Source organism: Gavia stellata, chromosome 15, assembly GCF_030936135.1.
Source record: "Gavia stellata isolate bGavSte3 chromosome 15, bGavSte3.hap2, whole genome shotgun sequence".
In the NCBI taxonomy this organism is placed as follows: Eukaryota; Metazoa; Chordata; class Aves; order Gaviiformes; family Gaviidae; genus Gavia; species Gavia stellata.
The window spans coordinates 22,256,415-22,279,469 of record NC_082608.1 but is presented as its reverse complement, the minus strand read 5'-3'; the positions used below and the strand labels follow the sequence as shown (position 1 = coordinate 22,279,469).

The following is a 23,055-nucleotide window of genomic DNA, read 5'->3' as shown; positions in this document are numbered from 1 at the left end:
GACCACCACCCACCTCACCGGGTGATCCCGCAGCGGCTGAGCCGTGGTCTCGGCGCAGGAGCGACGGCGTGACACTAGCTGCACCCTGGAAGCCACTGAGGACCCTGCGCCGCTACGGCATCACCCTCGGCTCCGCGGAACTGAATCCTCCCAGCAAAGGGTTTATTCAGGCAGCCCAGAACATGGCCACGATGTTTTAAGAGTAAGATCAGAGAAGGCTTGAAATTCCATCTGCTGCTGGAGAAGTGAATTCAAAGAATGGACTTGTGAAGAAACAAACAGGTTTGGAAGACAAATATATAGGCAGTAGCATCCCAAATGTAGAAAAACCGCTTCTACCCCTGCAATACCCCGGCGTGGGGATGACAACCGGCACTGCAATACCCCAGGGAGGGCTCCAGGCTCCCTGCGCGCAGGTGGCTCTGTGCTGGGAGAGGGGGCCTTGCAGGACACCCTCCGCCCGTCATCGGGGGAAAGGCGAGGCTCTCTGCTCCAGCCTGGCCGTGGCAAACAGGAACCTGGGGACTATGATTGGGGCCTGAGGGCTGGGAGTTGAAAGCTGTCAGACTGGGCTTGGGTTGGGGTCTTTCAGGTCACAGACAATCCTCAAGACAATGACGCTGCGTAAAGGATTTACCCAGCCAGAGCACACCAGGCACCAACTATCATTTTAATGCTTTCCCTGACGAATGGCAGACAACCATGTCATCACAGCTTGTTTTGTAAGAGCCATGAGGATGGAGCCAGAGGAACTGCCAGCTTTTCACTGAGGCTTCCCAACGGACACACCTGCTTTTGCTCGAGCTCCTGAGAGCACCTCTCCAGCTCTGAACCAGCAGTGCTGCTGAACAGTCTTCCAACATGTAACTCGGAGCCACCCTCTGCAACACTAGTTCTAACATCACACTGCGAGCTTACGTTGGGTTCTGCACACAGGTTTTCCTCGACCTCTGCTTGCGAGACACTTGCAATAAAAACTGAATATAAGTTATAGGCCAGGGAGAAGAAAGCCCTTGTATTGTACAACTCCATAGCTATAATAAAGCTTTGTATGTGCCCAAACTCACGTCATGGTTGGATTTGATGATCTTACAGGTCTTTTCCAACCTTAATGATTCTGTGAAAACACATCTCCCCATCTTGACATATTCTACAAACGCAGCAGACATTATGGACAGTTTATTCTAGTGAAGTCTGGTTTTCAGTTTCTATTGTCTGTTCAGCAGCAGAGATGATCAAAGGTTACAGCAGAGTCGCACAAGAACTACAGCACCTCAGCCAGCTCAGAGTCTTGCAGGGGTTTCACTATGCTGACCATTCTGGCGCTGAAGGGAACGGCCCCGCGCTCCTGCCATGTCACACACCAAAGCGAGAGATGCCTTACAAGGACTCAACAGGATCTTTCACCCTTAGGAACATGTACACCGCTCCTGTGTACAAGAAACCTTTCCAGCAGATTAGACTTACCCAGCTCCTAATCACCACTACCCTGCTGAGAATCAATTTCAAAATCCTAAGGAGTTCTCCTTCCTGCAGGGAAAAGCTCGTTAAAAAAGCCAACGTAGCCATCCCTTAATTTTTGGCTAACAGCAGCACAGAGATTCCCTGCTCAGTATCTTTGATTCTGGAGCTGAAAAGGGAAAGGGGTCTGTGACCAAAAGAAGCCTCTAGAGTCCTCCCATTCCACATGAGGAGTGGGCTTCATACTGGTCTCAGGCGTGGTTCTTCCTCCTCCTCCTGGTTTGGTGGCTGCTGGGGCATTTCCTCATCTCTCGCATCTTGCTTGTCTCTCTCCGCTTGAAGCCAGCTCTGAGGAGCTATCATTTTCTTTGGCCCATAGGGCGGAGGCCCAATCAAAGCTTCAATGTCATCGTAATTTATCACTTCTTTCTCCAGGAGGGCATTAGACAGCTAGAAAGAATAAATAAAGCATAATGAGGCGCAGGGGTTTGAAAACAGTCTCTCTAAACTGATCCGAACTCTCCCTGCCAGCTCAACTCAGATCTCCACATCTGGACACAGCACGTGCTGCAGCCCACGAGGAGCAGACCCCTGGCTACCACGCCGCAGACGGGGTGACCCGAAAGCCTGCTGGAGCCAGTACAAAGTTCTCCAGGCTGCCGGCACCTTTCACAAGAGTGTTTTTGGCCAGGAATACGTAGTATGACTGGAGGCAATAAAGCAAGCTCTAGGGAATGATTCGGCAGGAGTCGGACTCCAGGAACAATCAGAGAAGTGCCCTTCCTGCCATTGTCACTGCACCTGTGGCCCGGCCTAAGATGCCAAAGCAGCAGCAAGTGAGACCACAGCCAGACCCCCACCCCTCCCCTGCACGCACAGCGATAACAAAGAGCTGTCTGTTCCCGCAGGCGTGGGCTGAAGGTCATCAGAAGTTCCTCTCCAGAAAAGTTGAATTCTCTGGCTCCTCTGCCAGCAGAAGGGCTGCACTTGAGCAGCGGGTGGCTGTCAAACATGGAACGGCTCAATTCTGCTGACAAGATGCGACACACTGGCCTGGCAACTGAAACATTTATTCTGTAGATACTTTGGCTTAACTTAAAAGTTTTTCTGTGATGAGCCTCTAGCAAACATCTGCCTGCTGTTAAATGAAAGCATCAGAACAGAGGAGGCCTGCAGAGAGGAGACCCCCTAACAACGCCTGCCTTCAGAGCACTCCCAGGGCACTGTCCCGGGGACAGGGCTGTGATGTGGCCAACAGCAGGGTGTCCGAGCAGGCAAGCTCTGGCTACCTTACTACGCACAGGAGGCCTGCAGTTGCGTAGCTGGAGGAGTTGTTGTTGTTCTTGTTTGTTTAAAAAGAAGATTTAAGGAAAAGGATTGTTTTATTTGTAAAACATGCAACACTTCGTTGACTCCTGGTCATTTTGGATGTTATGGACCAGACTTTTGAAGGGAAGATGAAGCAGATACACAGGATGCTGCAACCCAAGGGTGGCTCAGCCCAGAGCGATGGGTACAGAGCTCCTGGCAGAGAGGTGGGGACATGCCAGGGTGACTGGCTAGGGGACTGCCAGGACACAAAGGGGAGGAGGCAAAGCTCTACCTCTGCAACAAGGATTCCTCTATCAGGTGTACCAAGGAGCTGGCACGGGAAAACTGCCTGGAGTCACCAGAAAGCATGAACCAGCACCAGTCAGCTGAGGTGACAGGTCCCATATTCTTTTACTAAAGCCAGAAGCTGTCCGCCCGATTCCTGCACGTCCACAGGACCTGGAAGGATGAGCTGCTCCTGCCTTTGCAGGCTTCACAAAAAACAGTCACTGTCTGCTTCCCAGAAAGTTACACTGCCAAGAGGCTAGCAGAGAAGTGCAGGTGAGGGATACAAATTCTAGCTTTGATCACTTCCACAGAGCACTCCTACTGCTCTACCCTGCAAACAGCAGCTGGTGTCAGGAGGCAGACTACTCGCTGCTGGAAAAGGCACGCATTCCTCCCTGTGCCTGCTCCTCGTCTGGAGGATACGCAGCGAACAGTCACTTGTTCACTACACGAACCCCATCATTCCCGCTACAAGACTTTCTAGGACCACAGAGACATTGCAATGGCCAAGCTACAGAGCACAGAAAGTAGCAAGGCAAAAAACACCGGTTAAAAAAACCCAACAAAACCAAAAACAAGAAACAAAAAACCCCACACAACTCCAACTTACTGTTTGCAGTTTGTCCCGGTTCTCCAATAAGAGTTTTTCTGTGCGCCTGTAAGCCTGAGCCACCAGGACTTTCGCTTCCTAAAAGACAGTAACAAGAAGAAAGATTTGGAGAGCAAGTGGCAACAAACACAACATGGATAAACAAGGAGAGCACCGAGGAATGGAATCTGCAAACTGAGCCAGGCAGAAAGCGGTTCATCAACAGAAAATACAGATAAATCGTTTGGAAAAAAGCCAAAGGAGTACTCAGGATAAGGCACAGTAAACGCCTGCACGACCACAACTCTACTGAAGAGTCCCAGCTGATGGGAAATGCAGTCTAATTAAGGAGGCTGTCCAGTAGCAAAAGATGCAGCTCAGCACAAATCCCAGGGAAGCACACCCATAGCGCTTCTGAACCAGAGTTTTTTTGTTTCCAGCTATTTGACTTTTCAACTAAGGCAATGTTTTTTGCAGCAGTGAAGCCCAACTTCCTGTCAAAACAGGCTAACAGTTTTCAGTCAGTCCGAACCATCGTTTAGTTAAATAGCCTCTCTTATCTAGGAAGTGGAGACATTTAAATTGTGCAACTGAGACTTCAAGACACAGGTTTCTTGTAATCTAAGCATTGCATAGCATGCTTAGATATACATGGGACTCCTGAGGGCCTGGAGAGACTTCATGCTACAGAATCTTTCCCTAGCCAGGTATTTTTCCACAGTTCCACAACAACTCCCCAGATTATTCCTTCTTCCCCCGCAAAGCATATTTCCCTCTCTCCAAACATCACAATTGCACCTCCTGTCTCCCAGAAGCTCACCAGGAACCAGGACCGCAGTTTTCACAGTCAGTTTTATGCACTGCAGCATATTTCACAGCCAGCTGCTGCAGCTTCAGGCAGCACAGTGCTACTGGGCGGAACTCACAGCTATATGTGATTTTGCCTGTTCCTAATGCCTGACTGCATAGTCCTAATACACTGTAATAGAACAAGTAAGCACTCGCTTGTTGAAATTTACTACTTAATGGCTAACAGAAAAACGCAAATTGTTTGGGTGCAAGTTACTTGCATTTTTTCACTGAACTGCCGAAAGTAAACAACAGACGGGAACGTGTAACCAAGGGTGGCCTTACGTGGTCCATCATTTGCTGAAGTCCCTGGCTGAAAGGGCGCCGACCAATTCCAGCTGTACTCTCCAGGTCCGGGAAGGAGAGCTGCCCAATGCTGGGCACCATCCCATACTGCTTCACCATGGAGTAGGCTATCTTGGTCACCTTCTTCAGGTCATCCTGTGCTCCTGGGCAGGAGAGAGACGCAGTGCTTACCAGCTCTGAGCTGAGTGCAAGAGGAGCACTCCCTGCACAAACATGCATTCCACTAGTCCAGAGACCAGAGGACCCACAGGAGCCCACGGAGGTGAATACTCCACCTGGTGATGGACCTTTCTACACATACTGCAGGACCCATGCATGACAGTGAGAGCATCTACTGGTAGCTGCCACCTGTGCAATGCTTACCTGCCACTGCCCGCTGTTCTCCCATTTGGATATAACTAGTTGGAAACATGGCACAGAAAACTCTAGGCCCTCCCATGAGCCAAGAGTCTCACTGGGTAATTGCATCTGTGGCCTTAGGCTTTGGGACAAGTTTAAGACAACACGGTGGCAACCAACAATGAGACATCTCCATGCTCACAAATGCAAGCCCAAGATCAAAACATGTAATTGGACCTTTCTCCTTCCCAGGGTGGGAAACCTCTGCCTGCTGCTCAGGTCACCCGTGGACAGAGCAAGTGCAGAAGTTCAGGTTCTCTTAGCGCGACTTCCACCTGCCTGTGCCAGGGTCTGGCTCCTCACCTGTAGTGACTTTGTTAAAGGTGATGGCCTCGGACACTCTCCCCCCCAGCGCCATACACATCCTCTCCAGCAGCTGCTCCTTGGTGAAGAGGTACTGCTCTCTTGGAAGGATCTGAGCGAATCCGAGAGCTGCGTTTGTTCGAGGGGCTATGGAAACCTGCAAGACAGGGCAGCTGCCTCAGTTCAGAGAACAAAAGAGCTCCCAACTCCAGCAGCAGAGAGAGGACAGGAAGAGGTCTGCATTCCCAGTGAAATCTGTCGAAAGCTATGGGGCAGGCTGACCTACAGAGACACGGCCAAGGATTGCAGTAGTCACCATTCCTGTACTGAAGGCTCTGCCTTCACAGCCACAGACATACACATTCTGCCACTTTCTGCTCAAGAAATGAAAAGGAAATTGTCTTTAACAGAAAGCCAGTGAAATCCTGAGATTTAGGAGTTGCTTTGGAGGGTATACGCCAAACAGAGTTAACTTTACTGTGTTCCAGAATCACTGAGACTACCTGGAGAAAGGTAGAATGTCTTCAGAAAAATAAGAGCCGTTTCCCGCACCCTTTAAATGAGAGTAATTAACAACTGTTCAGCTTATACAATAGGTCATCCAGAGTGAATTTGCTGCTGGTGGCGAGCCAAGGATCTGTCATTTGTCATTTCCACTCCCCACCTCCTCCCAGCATCAAGGCTTTTCAAGCAGGAGCAGGAGAACACACCCTGGGGTGCCAAAGAGAGGCCTTTCCCTACAGAGGAGGGCTTCAAGCAAACTCCCAAACATGCCAGTCTGAAAAACACATCTCTCTTCATCAGTATCAGAGCAGCTCCTGCAACGGTAGCTTCACTGGCTGCAACACACTGGCAAGCCACGACAGGGAAAGAGATTACGCACGCACACACAGAGCAGTGCTTTGTGCCTAGAGGAGGTACATGAACTGAGCAACAGCATCAGGAGACGCAGTTGCTCCAAACAGCTTTACAGTTGGCTTTTAACTGCAAGGCTTCTCCTATAGCTGGTTAATCAGCTTTGCACCATCACTATCATCAATGGAGCCTAAATAATGGATTCCTCCGCAGCACATTTGCCATTTATTTTGCTGCAGTACTCCCAGCTCCAAGCTCAAGGAGGCTAGGGGAATGCAGCAGAATTCGACACAAGCACTACAAAACAATCAGTGCGTCTTGGACAGGGGAACCCCAAAGGGCTCTCTTCCCACCCAGTGACAGGCTTCATTACGCAACAGCTGGTAGTGGATTTACCTTCATCACAGCCTCGGTGTGCTCCAGCAGCCAGCCAACCAACGCGTGACCCGATTCATGAAATGCCACAACCTTCCTCTCTTCTGGTGACAAGATCTTACTTCTTTTGGCAGTGCCTACAGAAACACAGGCAAGGATTCCATAAGACGGCTGGCAATAGGTGTAACCAGTGGGGCGTAACCTCGTACAGCTAAGTGCAAAAGCTAGCACAGTCCGTGGCTGAGCAGCCAGCAAGCTTCATACTGCACTCCCGTCTAGGGAGAGGCAGTAAAAAGCCCTTCGATTACATGCTGTGGAAGGTGCTCTCTGTCCCTGCAGTAGAAAGCAATCCATGCTTGGATTGCTTGAAAACACTGGCAGAAACTTTCCCCCCTCTCCTCCTTACAACAGACTTAATCATTAGACAAATAATTTAAAATTTGATTACATCACAGCTCCAAAACACAAAGCTCTGTTCTGTTCCCAGCTCTGTCAAAGGCATGTTACACTATATCTCTGCCCAGGGACAGATCGGCAACAAGTCAGTCTACCATTTGGAAAAAAAAACCACCTCAACAACAAAACCCAAACCAGAAACTAGCTAGAATATCATACTCATTTTGATGTATGGTCCCTTAGGCAGAACACGAGAGAAGCAAGATGTTGTATTATATATGAGAGGTCCCAGCTGAGATTCTTGTGCATTCGGAGTGTTCAAATCAGCAAAAAGATCAAGAGTATATACAAAAATCTTTCTCCAGATCGTGGAAATGTCTCTGATTACACATGGCATGCTCCGTATGAGCTTATTCCCAGGCTCCTGAGAACTAGCAAATTACACCGTAACTCACACTTAATACTTCCTCCCAAAAGGTGATTTTTGAAAGTGTCTATTTTCCAACCCAGTAGTCCGTAACGCAGAATAAGTCCAATTAGGATTTAAAAAAAAAAGTGCTGAATGGAAGCAAAACTTTTAGCACGTAGAAAATACGTTAACTACAGAACACACTGCATATCAAGCACTCATTACAGCTCTGCATGTTGAATGCAAAGAGGTACCACTACTTTAAAGCTGATGTCTCCGCACAGTGCCAGGAGCAGTAGGGGGTAGAGCAGGCAGAGTCAAGAGCTGCATTACACCAAGCTTGCTTGATGTCTTGGAAAACAACGTTCTATTAACATTAATTTTTAAACAAAGTCAAGAGCTTTATTAAACAAGGAAACAGCAAAATTAGCGTGGCACATCTTGTAAAATTACTGCTCAGGGACCCTGGAAACCACTGTGCCCCGCAAGACATGATGGTGATGGAATAGCAGATTAATTGCAACAGCCTTGATTTTCATCAGTCAGTCCCTTACCCTGCCTTCAGAAGTGTGTGCGCATGTGCCTGCATGTCTCTTTCCGTACAAAGATATGTGTGTGCATATATATATACACACACACTCTTAAAAAATTCTGGAAGCATTCCTCTGTCAGCCCACCAAGGAGGGCGGGACTGTACTCTTCACAACAGCACACAGTGCGTCTACAAAGATTATTTCTTTTCCTAAATAAAGTAATCTCCAGGCAGGGAAGTTCTCTGAAGGCCTGTACTTACCACGTTTACGAGACAAAGAACCCAGGAGACAACTCCAGTGCATCTTTGCTGGCCTTACAGTGTACACACACCCCACCAAGAAAACAGGCTCCGCTACATCTTCTAAAGACAACCCCTAAATGCCTCTGTGTGCTCAGCAGGTTTCCTCCCTCACTCCCAGGAGACCTGACTTACTGACTGCTTTCTGTTCCCAAACTAAAAACACAATGGGGACTACCACAGAGAGAAGTTCTTACTCCTCCCTTACAGCAACACAAAGCTTTAAGGCTGACAGGGCCTCTGGACTTGCAAAGTTCTCTTTTGATTCCACATCACTTCTATTAAAACCAGAAGCTTATAATGGAAAGCACAGTAATATCTTCTTTCAAGAAAAGCTTTTATAGCAACTGAAATCCCCCTGGATTGTGAAACCCAGAAGCATTCCTATTACATGGCAAGGGTACATTTAATATATGGGCCTGGAGGGTTGTTTGGGGTCTTTTAGACTTTGTCTACAAAAAAATAGCCAGGTCCTGCTAATATGAAAGAATCCAATTAAGCAACAAAAAGACTTTATGGCTTCCTACACGCCACAGAGTCCTAGTGAAGCAAGTCAGTTTGTCAGCAGGGAAACTGCTGAGGCCCGTGCCCTGTGATGCCCCACCACATTAATCCCAGGTATCCTTTCTGCTACGCATCCCCTATGGCCTTGCTTTTTGCCTTATCTTCCAAGTCTGGGGAACTAAGGCAAGGGTGGAATTCAGAAGGAACAGCCAAGTGAATCCCTACAAGTTTGGTGCTTTCTCTCCTGCAGATGGGAAAGTAAAGCACATCTTTGCTCCGACTGATGAGGACTTCTGCGTTACAACTAGAGTCGTCTCGCTGTTCACTCCTGGGAGCTGCTGAGTACAGTTTGGGCTTTCTGCAAGCGTGGCCACAGTTAACCAAAGCACTCCGAGGGTTTTGTTTTTAAGAGGCAGGTGAAACTGTCAGGAATTTTCTCAAAAAATCTTCTTGTAAATGAGGAATTGTTTAGGCATTTTCGGATAAAGCAAACACTCAAGACTAAATTCCAGGATCAGGAAATAAATGACCCAGTACAAACATCCTGTTCCACACGCTCTACTAAGAAAAGCGCAGCGTGCCTTTTTGCCAGTCTGTTTGCCCAGGCTCAACCCCCGGTAATGACACTGCAGCCTGGAAGCAGTAAGTGTCTGATTATGAAAAACAAGGCTTGGCTACAGGGCAGTTCAGACCGAAACCCACCAGATTCAAATCCCTCAGGTGAAGTCAAGAGCTCTGGGAACCCTTTTTCCCCTCCCTATAATATACTGCTACGGGGTAATCTCCAGAGGTTCCTCTGCCAGCAATCACACAAGCAACAGGGAGAGGCTGACAGGATGTTCTCAGAGGGAGAACAGTCCTCTACTGTCTTTCAGTTTATTCTGCCAGTTCATCAAAGCCTGGGCTTTGAGGCCAAAAAGAAAAATCTCTAATTTCTTGCTGTTGAGGATGCGTAGCCTATTGGCTATTCATGTTTATGTAGCAGGTGTCCAGAAAAACCCAGAGATACTTCCATGCTTTTTCTTTTTTCTTTTTTTTTTTTTTTAAAACACAATCTTTTTAAACTAAAAAAGGCATACAGATTTAAATTCCCCTCTTCACTGTTTTGCTACTGGCCATCTTCCCTGAGCTACCGGTTCAGGCTGCCTGCAGATTCAGGAAGATAGATCTGTTTGAGGTCTTGTTCAGAGAACTTTCTGTGACTATGGCATCCAAGATCTTCAGGACAGCTCTACAGGACAGAGCACAGTTAGGACCCATCTGTCTTCCTCGAATCTAACCCACTCACTTGAGCCTTCTCTCAAGAAGCGTGATACAGACTAGTAAGACAACAACAGAAATGGCTGGGTCACTTACCTGCAATGACTCTTTCCACAGCATACTCGAAGTTGAAAGTATCGATGGATTTGTGACCTTCTCTAGCAGCATGAAGAGCAGCTTCATTACATATATTCGCTATGTCAGCTCCTGTAGAGAAGAGTTTACAAGAATTACATTGGATTTGTCATGCGACAGAGATTTCAGAGGACAGAAGAGGCAAGAACGAATCTGGAGAAGGACCTAAGGAAATCAAACAGCCTGTACTTTTTTGTTCCTTGGGAACAGAAACCAAACCTAGTCCGTGGTGTTTATGTTGGGTTTGAACAATACAACTGCCTTGGCAACGAACGCCGCGATGGCACACAGAGGACAGAGTTCAGCCATCAATTAACAGGCTAAAGCCAAGGCTGGCTCTCAGCAACAGGGGAGTGGCGTGGGCAGTCTGGGTTGGCATGGGCTGCGGCGCCGTTCATACAGCAACCGCACAACCTCTGTGCGGAAGAGAAAGAACATCTGTTCTGAGTTTGTGTGTGTGGGTGATGGTGGTGGGGGGCTGCTGAAAGAAGTCACGAAGAGGCAGTGTGCTGGGGCCTGTTAGAGGGGAAACCCAGAAAGGATATTCCAGGAACTCCACATAAACAGGAACTCTGGAGCCCCTTGCTCAGCACTGTTTCAAACTCCCAGGGACCTACCCTGGAAACAGGCTCAATGCAGGAGCCAGGCAGAGTTGTCCAATTTCTACTCTGACAAAGTAATTGCTATTCATTCCTCCTATCGTTTTCCTGGTAACATACATCAACTTAAGAGTCTTTCCCCTGAAGTGCAACATCTCATCCTCAACAACAGCCTGGACAGGAGCATAAGCAGTGGTTCCTCCCCTTAGGAATTAGGAAACCAGGCATTATAAAAGTGTATTTCCCCTACCCCCCACACCCTGCTAGTCCCAGAAATTTCAGAAGACTGAAAATAACCATCAAAAATTGCTCATCACAGCTCCATTCACCAGGGAGCTAGTTAGGTTCCTGCTATTTCCACAGAGATGGAGAAGGCTTGAAGAAAAAAGCCCTTTAGACCAAAATACCCTGTTAAAGCTAAGCAACCAAGAAGCTGCAGGCTGAGCCGCAGAACTAGCATAGCAGCAGGCAGAGCAGCCCCACAAAGACGCAGCATGTCATACCGCTGAAGCCCGGAGTCAGTTCAGCAAGGTGCTGCGAGTAGAAGCTGGCGTCTTGGATCAGTTTGAGACCCTTCAGGTGCTGCTCAAAGATCTCTCTTCTCTCCTGTAAAGAACACAGAACACCTGAGCCCAGCAAGCCTTCACAACGTGGCAGCTCTGATGCTGTCCCATCGTAGGGAGCAGACCTCTGGCAGGGGGGACGGTGACATTGCCACCAGAGGGCAGGGCTGTCCTTACAGCATTTCAGTGCTACGGGAGCCCTGATAAACACCCAGCTCTCAAATTCAGAACAGATGTATGGAGGCTTACCGTGAGTCACTGCTTTCTCTCTCAGGGCCACTCTCCCCTCCTAACTTTCACTCTGATCTGTCTTAACTTTTCTCTTACCATAAAAGCACTCGCAGGAAGGAGCTCCGACTGCCTCTACCTGCTCCCTCACACACCGCAAACGAAAACCCCATCTACCAGCTACTTAGCCTGCGACCATTTCCCAGATGAAGACGGGGCTGAGATGACGGCTGGCAAGTAGCCAAGGAGTGACTCATTCAGCTGGTCCAGGAGATCCTGATTAAAACAATGGGCTCAGTTGCCAGGGCTTTTCCCCTTCCTCCTTCAGGGCAGCTGCACGGTTCATGCTTCCGGTGCCAGATTGTATCAGGCATTTAAGGTATTTTAACTGAAAACTCTGAGGACGTCCTCAGTAAAGCACAGATGGGAGAAGAAGAGCCTGTGCTGGCAGAGCAGACAGATCTTTACTGCAGCTGAGCCTATTCCCAAAACTCTGCTACAAATGTCAACACAGCAGACATAGAAGACTCCTAGTAGATGGATTTAAAAAGCATTCAGAAGGAGAAAGTCACTTAACAGGCTGCCTAAAGGAAAATGAGGAGCCTCACAAGAATAGTGAGGACAATAAACCTACAGAACAAATGGTGCTCAAGGCACATGACAATCCAAGCTCTCACACAAGCCAACTTGCCAATTAGGTGGTTCCCAATTTCCTGGAGAGGAGACACAAACATCGTTCTGCATGGCAAAGAGAACCTCACAGAAGAATTCACTGCCAAAGCTCATACCAGAGCAGAGACACTTAAAAACAGTGAGTTGTCATTTCAGAGAAACAAGCAACTGCATTAGCATGTCAAATCCTTGATTTAGAGCACATAAATAAGAATAAAGGCAAACAGAAGCTTACCATTCTATCTCCTCCAAGCTCAGCCTTTGCCAGGCCAGTGAATCACCAGCAAGGACCAGGACTCCTTAGTCATTAGCGTTAGGTAAGGACAGGGTAGTAGGTGGCATATACCTGGATCGTTGGGAGATCAATAAAGATGTGCCTGTCAAGCCTCCCAGGTCTCATCAAGGCGTTATCCAAGACATCAGCACGGTTGGTGGAAGCCAGCACTATGACATGATCTGTGGTTCCCATTCCTGTAGAAAAACAAGCAAAAACAAAGGTGAAGGTTTTCACCATCACAGATGCTGCACTGCAAGCATACAAAGGGACAGGGCAGGGCAGGATGCACAGAATGTCTCACACAGCTTTATCACAAAGCAGAGGGTGTTTACAGCATCCTTTGGGGCAGCTGAGGCTGAGAAAGCGTCCTCTTCAGCTGGGAGCATGAGACAGGAAAGAACCTCCCAGGTCACCCAGGCCAGTCTCTGGTCATCACGGATACTCTGAAATTCCCTCTTCATTTACTTAATAAGCCTTGCCTTAAAACTTTTTTTTAACCTTCCTTTTGCCACATTTGGAAATTGCTCTAACTAGAAATCAGAACAGAATCTCTCTATTCTGATGAGTTTGGAGATGCCTTCTCACCCCCCGGCTTAAGTCAATTCCTTCTCCTTTAGCTCCAGGTTGTACAAACGATGTTTGCTAGCTGAAACAGCCTTTTCCTCCCAAATATTTCTGTGGGAAGCTCTTTCAGCTTTTATTTACTTTTAGCCTTCAGTCACAGATAGGCCAACAGGATTACCAAGGAAGGGACAGGCTTTCTTCTGACCAGCTCAGGTTAATGCAGAAAGAGAGGACACAGCCTTGCCACCCAGCAAGGGGCATGTTACAGCATGATTTGATCTTTGTCTTCTCACGCATCTTTTACCACTCAGAAGGCACCCAGGCATACTGCAGACCAGTGCAAAGACCAACCCTGCAGAACTTACACCACAGACACATAGGCAGACACAAAACGCAACCAAACAGCTTTGCAGTGATCATTAGGATACACCAGCTCAAGCCACAGTCAGAGAAGGTTTTGTCTCCCCGTCTTAAAGATGAAGGGAGCATCAGGATATACAGGCTTTGCGAGAGCAGCCTGCAATATGGAGGCATCAAAGGCAGACAGGGCTTCCTGGGGAAGCCAGAGAACTGGCAGCTGAAGGAGGGCAGAAAGGGGCAGGCGGTTGTGCTGCTTGGGTGGGGAGCCAGAGATCATGTTGAATCACTGAACCACACTGCTTATTTATTACATTCCACCAGGTGCCCACAGGCCCCGGGGTATGAGTCACCTGCTTACAGTAGATTCAACAGCCCTGGCATGCAGCAGCCTTCCCTGGGAAAGGACGCGTTAGTCCCATGTGCTTCCTTCGCTGCCAAGTCACACGCTGCAGAGAGGCAGCTTTATGCACGTAAGCTGGGCGAGTTTCAGCTCTCTCCAGCTCCACCAGAAGAGCTGCCAAATGTGTCAGCACACAAGAGCTCAGCAGAGAGATTAAGGTTACAGGTAAGTCAGAGGACTGGCTCTGTCAGCTTGCGCTATAGCAAACCTCAGTTCTTCCTCCCTGCAGGATGCTGTCTAAATAAGCTCCTGGAGAGGATGAAGCCGGCCATTCTTCAGGCATGTATTACATGGCACTTTGGAGTGTGATAAATAAGCAGAGAGACTGGCAGGCACTTAGGGGATAGCAAGCTTCATTCACACGGCAGGATTAGATGGTACAGTACATTATCTGCTTTGCAGCTGGGAAGACTCTCTAAAAATAGGTCTGACTATTAGAACAAATATAAAAAAAAAAAATCAGAACCACTGAGAGCATCCTTCTCACATCAGCTTCTGCTCCACTTGCACTCAAGCTCGTATCCCAGCGGTGCGAAACACTGCTCCAAGAAATCTACAACTGCAGCCTCCGATTCATATTACTGTTCCCAATGCAACATCACCTGGCATGTCACAGGCTTTGGCTTCCACAGGCAAAGATCAGCCAAAGGAACAGTCTACACAAACAGCACCTCAGTCACATCAACAAATGAAAAACAGCTCTGAAAATTTAGCCTAAAGAGAGCCTTCATATCTACAACATTTACAAATGAAGCCACTTCAAAAAGGAAAGGAAAAAAAGGGTCCACTTGAACTGGCAAGTGCTCTGCTCCCTGCTGACGCGGAGCACGTTACTTTGATGGGCATCTCATCTGTATTACTACACTCTCTAATTCTCTAGCCATTTGTTCAAAAGCCTTTTGGGCATCATCTGCGAACAGTATCATTGAAACGGGGCCACCTTCGTGAGGGAAGCCTCGGGGTCAGAAACGTGCATACAGCACAGATCAGGGGAGAGGTCTTGTCTGAGGATTTCAGGTGAAGGGCTGCTACCAGAAGATGTCCTGCATTTTCATTCACAAAACACACATCAGCCCAGGACTGTCAAGCTCCTCTCAGATGCATTCAGAACAGAGGAGATATTTGGGTCACATTCCTCTTCCGCTTGTTTGCTGTTTGTGAGAGAAGATTCGCTATTCAAACCAGGCACCTGTTTTGACAAAGACTGGAGTACATGTGTCACTCTGGTTTCAAAAACAGCTTTTGTACATACAGGCTCCCTCCAGTCCCTCCCCTTCTCCCACCAGACTCCTGGCGCTTCCAGAACACGAAGAAAGCTGTCAGAGTGAAGGAAACCAAGGTCGCTTGTAGGAAGAGCACTACAATTACTCTAAAATCTGCATACCAGAATCACCGAGTATCAAACTGCACATTCATCCCATACAGCTCAGCATAATGGCTTTTTTCTTGGTGTCCTCATCCTTCCTCCAGCCTGCAGAGCAGGTTCCGTACAGCTCTGACCCTCCTTTTCTTCCTCTACCTTACCTCTGAGTAATCTCGTTCGAACACACAAATTCAACAATCACTGCTGATGACTCACAGATCTACTTTTGTGCAACATTTTTTTTCAAATTAATAGCTAACTCGGTTCTATGGTGTTGCCTTACAGAACTTCAACCGTCAATTTAAGCTAAAGACAGCTAAAACAGAGCTCTCAACCTTCCATTTCAAGGCTTCCTCATTGCAAACACACACCACTCCTCCGCTTGTGCTTGGGTAGAACTGTTAACCTCCTAAAAAAACTTGTTCACCATCATCCTAAAAACTATTTTGCCATGATGCACATAGCACTTCAGTGTTCGTTTAGGTAACGGGCTCAGTTAGATAACATTTCAGTAACATGTGCCAAGATCACTGCTTATGAGTACAAGCCAACAGTAAGTCAGTGTTTCTTGTACTAGCCTGACAGTCCTTGCCAGCTGTCTCCCATTTGACATTGTAAACTCCTTGGGCTATTTTTTTAGTGTGTGTTTGATAAAGCACTTAGCAAAATGAGGGACTTAGTACATGATCTGTATGAGACACGAATAAATAATGAGACAATATAAATTTAAAAATAACCTAGGCAGCACACAGCAAACAAGGGATTCTTAAAGTACATATTGAGGATAATGTTTACGTTCTAAGCTCACTTTCCAATAGTTATACCCTAATTTCTGAATTGAGACTCACCAAGAGAACACTCCAGAAACCATGCCTAATTTCTACACACTGGAAGAAATCAGGTATTTTCATTTTTGGTACAGAGAAGTGGATTGTACTAACTACATATTCCTGAACAGACAGATGGGCCTCCATTTAATTCAGTGTTAACCTGTTGCCAGCTCACCCTACAACTGTCAGGAGGAAAAAAAAACAACCAAGCCAGGATTGCTGTTCTGTGTGTTACTACTGGCCTTTTCTGTCAAGACGATCTACTATACAGATACAGCTGTAAACAGTTATATTCACTCCAAGTATATTTATGTGCTTAGCCAAGTTGCCCAAGTGCCATGTGCAAAGTCCCAGGGAACTGCATGCAGGTGATTTCTGGTATCTGCATAGCGCTGTGTGTTCCAAGGGTGTTCCTTTGATAACCAGGTTTCTGTCTGGTTGTTTAGGACCTACTTAAAGCTCATTCCTCTCCTTCGAAAACTTCACAGCACCTGCGCTGAAGCAGAGAGAGGCCTGCAGGGTCTCTGTACAGCAGGACCACTCCACCCTGTCTGTACCATCCTGTGCTCCTGCTTACAATTTCTCCTCCTTCTGCAGCAAGGGCAGAGATCCAGAATTATAGATCTTGCGTGCAGTATGAAGGAACATCTACCCTTTGCTAAAAGCATTTTCACAAGTCCCAGCTTCTCTCCTTGAAAAGGGAGGGTTGACTCCAGAGCAATCTCCAGAAAGCATCCTTGCTGCTGAACTGCAGGACGTGCTCTACTTCAGCAGAGCTGCATCCCCGCTTCACTGCAAACATCCAGTAAAAAAGCAAGCAGTTTTAAGGCCCAAGGTCTGGAGAAAGGGGATGCTTTTACTGCAGCACAGCTTTTAATTTTTCACATGAAGAGTGCGATGAGACAACAAGTGTCACAGTTACAGTCAAGGGAAAAGGCAGCTCTGTCCCACAAAACAGCAGACTGATACAAACACTCCCTGATGGGCAGGTAGGTAATTATTCCTTACCCTGCTCTGCAGTAATAAGATTTAGCAGCAGAAACATCACAAGTTGGGTCAGTGCTGCAGGCTCTGACAGAGTTATGACTAAGAATAGCCAAAGGATGGTTCTTTTTGGCACTTGTGTGAAAGTGTCTGAGAAAAGGGCCGATTCCAGATGCAGTACAGCCAGAAACCATCGCATCAAACCAGGGCTTGTTTGCAAAGCTTATGTCTCTCAGTTTAGACAGGGACCCTACAGTCAGACAGACAACATGAGAATAAATCCAAGAATGGGAGAATTGATATATTACATTGCTTATGTCCCTCTCGGACAAGTGAACTTTAAACCTTAACAGGCTTTAAACAACTACCTGTCTTAGATGGAATACAGCAAGTATTCAACAACATTTAGTGGCCAGCTGGACCTAAATGTTACCCTCTACAGACAGCAGTGCCCTTGCTGCCAGTTCATTTTCTTTTGGTTCCTCAGTACTGTAAATAATTCTTCTCCAATTGCCAATGGGAAAACATACTCCTGAACTGAAGCTATTTACTACAGTAACAGTCTTTGGGGTTGCTGCCCTCTGCCAGCCATGATCTCTAATGCACATTTTCTGTTGATTTTATTAGCAGGTGGATGCTCATGTGGCTGTTGGTGCAAATTCACTCTGGATGTGACACTACGCTCTCTTCTGACTCAGGGTCCTCAGTACAGTCACAAAACCAGCTGGCTCCAGGGTTTTAAAATTTACTAGATTTAGCCCCAAACCCTTAAAAGCCTATATAGATGCCTAGATTTCAAGAGGGTTATCTCCACAACTTAGTCACAGCATGTACTCAGAGATCTGTCTTAAGCCCAATTACTTCCTTAGGCACCGTCAGCTCTGGAGTAGTCCTGCCTAACTCTCCAGGGACATGAAGAGAGATATGCTACAGTGCCTTCAGAACCAGGGACTAGCGATGGGGTACATGGGCTCAGGCTGGTGCGTGAAGAGATTCCTAAGGGTCCTGCAGGAAAGCCTGGGTCAGCGTGAAGCAAGTACTGAGCACACAACTTCCACAAACCCTGTGCTGAACAGCAGCTGCTGCTTTTCCTCTGTACTCAAGTGCAGCAGCTGGTGAAGGGGAGAAAGAATAGAGAAAGGACCACTTCAAGTGAGTGATACAACGACCTCTGAAACCAGAGCAAGGCCAGCCAAGGCCACACTGGTGTCCACACAGGGAAAAAAACATCCTGACTTTCAGGGCCACAGCCCCTTCACCAAGCAGCAGTGTGAAACACAATTACCACTTGTCATACAGACGGTCTTTTAGCAAGGACATGACCAAGCTGTAGTTCTGGGCTGCGACATGCAAGCTAGCCTTGTCCCAGGGAAGAGGAGAATGAGATTTGTTTCAATGCAATTGTAGTTACTTCAGCAAGAAGAGAATGCTAAAGAGGTATGGCAAGTTCAAGCAGGAAAACGATGTACAGGCCAACAGCTTGGATCTCTAAGGTGATAAGGGCCCAACTGCTGAGAGGCAGGGAGAAATACTGACCGTCCATTTCCACCAGCAGCTGGTTTAAGGTCTGCTCCTCCTCAGCATTGGCAAAACCAGATATATTGGTTGAGCGCTTCTTGCCCACAGCATCAATTTCATCGATGTACACGATGCAGGGTGCACGAGCCTGGGCTTCTCTGAATAGGCTCCGAACTCTGGCGGCTCCAAGACCTATAGGGGAAGGGAAGAAGAAATAAGCCTCATAGCTAAAATTGTCAGGAAAGCTGGAGAGCAGCATTACTGGCCCCCAGCGAGACACCGGACGCACCCTCAGTACATGACAGTCCCTCTCTCAACACTCCCGGCACAAAGAAATAGCCACAGAACTCGTATGTTTAGTCCTTAGGCACTGCTCCTCCTGGCTTTTAACTGAGCTCCCAAAACTGCAGGGACTCCTACAGCTGCTGTAAGAGGTGCTCTGCTCCCAGCTCCTAACAAACTCCTGTTCCTTCCACAAATCAGAAGCTGAAATATTCAGCATTTTCCTGCACACTGACCCTTGTCGGGTCTCAAGAGACCTTGGAGGAAGGAAGAAAAGGAGAAAGATGGAAACCCCAAGGCACAAAGAGGCCATACTTTCCCCATCAGCAGGGAGCAGCAGAAAATCCATCAGCATTCTCATACAAGGAAGGAAGCCTCAGTCAGTGGATTTAATAATAGGTACAGGGAAGTCAGAGATAATGCTTTCAGGTGAAGAACCATGGCTGCACACTGTCAGAAAGAAACAACTAGCAATTCAGAGGGCATGCATTTGAAGTACTACATAATTAAGTACTCTATATCACTGAAAACCTTTTATACTTTCAGTAGAAATATCCAACTCATCCTCCGCATGCAAAGGCAGGCTAAAACGCAAGAGGCCCAGCCAGCACCATCGAACCCCACAACAGACCGAGTAACCTCCACACCCTTCCTCCCGAGAAGCTTACCTCCTATCACCTCCACAAACTCAGAGCCCGCCATGGCCAAAAACGGCACTTGTGCTTCTGTAGCCACAGCCTTTGCCAGCAACGTCTTCCCACAGCCTGGCGGTCCGAGTAACAAGGCACCCTTGGGCACTTTAGCCCCAAGCTGAAGGTAGCGATCAGGACTCTGCAAGAACAACACAACTCTGTCAGAGCCACAGCTCATGTGAAGCACCTGCACAAGAACATGGCCTCCCAGAGCGTCCTGATCCTGTTTTCGAGCTGAGCAACTCTGAGCTGCTGATGGGAGCAGCTACATTTGCATTCCTGTTACGGAACTGGAAATACAGAGATCGAGTCATGCTGATCACAGCATAAAAAGCTGTCAGTTTATTTAAACAGCAGCTGCTCAGTATCATGAAGGATGAAGAGAAGAATATACCCTCCTCCCCAGGTCAGCTATCTATCTCCAAAGACGGGTAGCAAGCACTTATTTTGTTCTACTTTTATATACCTTTAAATAGTCCACAAATTCTTTGACTTCCATTTTTGCCTCATGCATTCCCGCTACATCCTTGAAGCCAATCCCTTTTCCAGATTTCCCATCCACAATGGTGAAACGAGCCATTTTCAACTGGTTCTGTGGAAGGAAGCACAAGTACTGAAGACGTGCTCTGACTCTGGAGAAGGCAACAGTCTGGAAAGGCTGTTTACTGTACTTTGGGAGACAGCACAGCACAGGCATAAGCTGTCCCTAAAAAACAACGCTAAAACGCCCACCAATGCATTGCTGTTTTACTAACTTTTGCTTTGGGAATATGTCACAGCTGGATTGTTGACTCAAACTTTATTTATCCACGTTTTGTTGGGAAAAGCCAGAATAAACCTGCAGGAATAGTCCCAACACAATCCATCATAAACTCCATGGAGACCAGGCAGCGATACATATTAAAAACACGCAGAATGCCCAAAACCTTATTTGGGATCTTCTCCCCGCTTTCTAAATGCTCTGATCCTTAATACATATGGGATAGGTATAGTTTTGAGGAATATGTATTGATGGTAAATAACTGCCAGTGGTAAATAATTACCAACACTGTCTCGTAAATGCATATAAACAGACACTTTGCACCACTGTTTGATGCTGCCACTGGTTTCTACTGCAACACTACCCAGGACAGAACTATACGTTCTCAAATTTAACAGACACCACATTTCAGTCTCCTGGTGTGTGTTAAGCCACAGCAACAATCAGAACAAGAATTTAGTTAAACGACCTACTTGCAACTGCTCATTATGTTCTACTGAAAACAGCTACTTGGGAATTTTTTTTTTTTGAGAAGAAAGTTTATAGTTTCTCAGGCCTCAGAAACATGAGCTTATCCAAATGAAGAGTTAAACATGTAGGGCCTAGCTGTCCCCACTTACGCAAGGACAGAATCTAGTCCTCAAGGCCCTCATTACTCAACACTTCTTTAAAATATTCTTCTCCTCTGAGCAGCCCCATCTCTTTGTGTGAAGATAATACGAAAGCCAGAAGAGAACTGCAGAGGAGATTGAGTGAGAAATCTAACAAGGGACTGAATTCACCATGTTTTCATCCCCAAATCCCTGCGGGCAATGGCACTGCACCCCGGGCTGATTTCTACAGAGTTTCATCAGCTGATCCAGGCAAGGGTGGAAGAGGAGAAGAGATCTGACTGATGTTGCAAGTGAGGCATGTGGCATGAGCGGAACAGGCCAACACGTAATGAAATCCAGAATCTGAACATATTTTATAAATTGAGAACTCATTTTGCAGAAAGCAGCAATTCCTGCTTCTGGCTGTATGGGAGGCATATTGGCAGGACCCAGTGAAAAACACCATCTGCAGCTGCAACTCATTAACAAGCTTTGAAAATAGCAGAACAAACTGGACTGCAAATTCACTGAGCTCAGCCCTTCCTGCCACTGGGGAAAGAAAGGGCCTCAGCTAAGGCCAGTTACTGTACAGTCTAGTCAGATGATCAGGACAGGAAAAGATGCAAGATGTGTCAAGACGGTAGAGTCCTTGGCACCAGTTAATTCTCATTCTGCATTGACTTTGCTGGGGAAAGGGGAGAAGATCAGGCCAGCAGAAGACAAGACTACCCACAGGCTGCAAAACAACATCAAGCTCCAGGATACTCACAAAGGCGTTGAATCCTCCTACCCGGCTTGCAACCCTAATAAGGCGGAAGATGCTCCACAACATGGACACAGCCACAAGTGTCACTATCAGGGAAATGATATCACTAAAAGGACAAAAGCAAGACAGGTACAATTGAAGTGTTTGGTCACAACTTGGTAAATATTACTCAACATAGCTATTTTCAGTATTTTAAAGGTCCTGACATTTAGGCTACAAGTGCAGCAATGAGCAGACATGACTAAGAAAATGGAACCTTTACAGGTTTTTATGTGTGTGTATCTATATATACTAAAAAAACACCAACAATTACATAACCTAAAAAGTTAAACAGAGAACACTGGCAAATGCTGCTTACAGCTGTGAAGAAATTTGACCTCATCATCCCCTTCAGAGGCATTCCTACTTATAAAACAAATAGGACCTTCAGGCAGTCAAATCACACCCAGAGCAGAATCCAGTGGGCCTGGCAGTCCGTCCAAAGGATGCTCGCTGCAGAAGACCTGCATCTGGCAACGCTAGGGAGATTCCAACTCGCCTAATCCTGGCAGAAATCCCAGTGCGGGTCTCCCATTAAGAGGCTGCTCTACCTAGCGTGGTTGGCCCTCCCTGGTCAAGTCCTTTATGTCAGAAGGAAGTGCCACAGCAACCAACATCATCGATTTTCTGGATCCTTTGCAACACAAATTGCATTAGGAGGGGGATGTGAAGCAGAGATGACACCGCAGGTCTAATACAGTTACAAGACAAACACGCTGAGGACAAATATCCTGTGAGCTCTAAACCAAAGATGATTTCAATAGGAGGAAAACCGATCAACATGTCAGATGACAGGTTGGGATTTGTGGGACCCTGTTCTGCTTCACATGCCTGTGAAATCATCTGGTCTTGCCACATTTCTGTGTCTTATCTTTAAACTCGGAACGTGTGTTCCATCTCTCACAGAGGGAGAAGCAAGGGGACCAGCACGTGCTGTATACCCAGCTGCACTTGTTTCTTCTCGGTGAGAGATCCTGGGCAACAATGGAAACTGAAAGTCAACTTCAATTTGTCAACTATGCAAACAGGATTCATTCTGAAACACATCAAGTGCCCACATCTCAGAGTAGACAGAATCCAAGCTGCAAGTGCTCTGCACCTCACAGGTTCAAACTTCAGACTGAGACTCTGAATTCTCCAGGCATTCATCAAGTCTCCTGAGAGACTTCACACCCTATAATATCTCTTAAAAATAAAAAAAAAAAAAATCTCTTTTCAGGGGCAGGGGAAGCAGCTTGTGTTGGTGACCGATTAACTGTCCAGTCTACTCCTCCTGTTATACCGAAACTGAAA

At 47.1% G+C, this 23,055-nt stretch overlaps 1 protein-coding gene across 3 annotated transcripts in view; it reads right to left on the bottom strand.

The window, feature by feature from the left end:
• Positions 1 to 649: 649 nt before the first annotated feature.
• Positions 650 to 23,055, bottom strand: part of SPG7 (SPG7 matrix AAA peptidase subunit, paraplegin) — a 41,396-nt gene continuing 18,990 nt past the window's right edge. For all 3 annotated transcript variants that reach the window (XM_059824866.1, XM_059824865.1, XM_059824867.1), the window contains exons 6-17: positions 21,727 to 21,829; positions 20,071 to 20,196; positions 19,581 to 19,743; positions 18,649 to 18,822; positions 12,681 to 12,805; positions 11,375 to 11,477; positions 10,234 to 10,344; positions 6,758 to 6,873; positions 5,507 to 5,663; positions 4,784 to 4,947; positions 3,671 to 3,748; positions 650 to 1,911 (exon numbers count right to left, since the gene is read on the bottom strand). In XM_059824866.1, the coding sequence (XP_059680849.1) occupies positions 1,702 to 1,911; positions 3,671 to 3,748; positions 4,784 to 4,947; positions 5,507 to 5,663; positions 6,758 to 6,873; positions 10,234 to 10,344; positions 11,375 to 11,477; positions 12,681 to 12,805; positions 18,649 to 18,822; positions 19,581 to 19,743; positions 20,071 to 20,196; positions 21,727 to 21,829 (1,630 nt within the window). In that variant the 3' untranslated portion in view covers positions 650 to 1,701. The remainder of the gene's footprint in view (positions 1,912 to 3,670; positions 3,749 to 4,783; positions 4,948 to 5,506; positions 5,664 to 6,757; positions 6,874 to 10,233; positions 10,345 to 11,374; positions 11,478 to 12,680; positions 12,806 to 18,648; positions 18,823 to 19,580; positions 19,744 to 20,070; positions 20,197 to 21,726; positions 21,830 to 23,055) is intronic.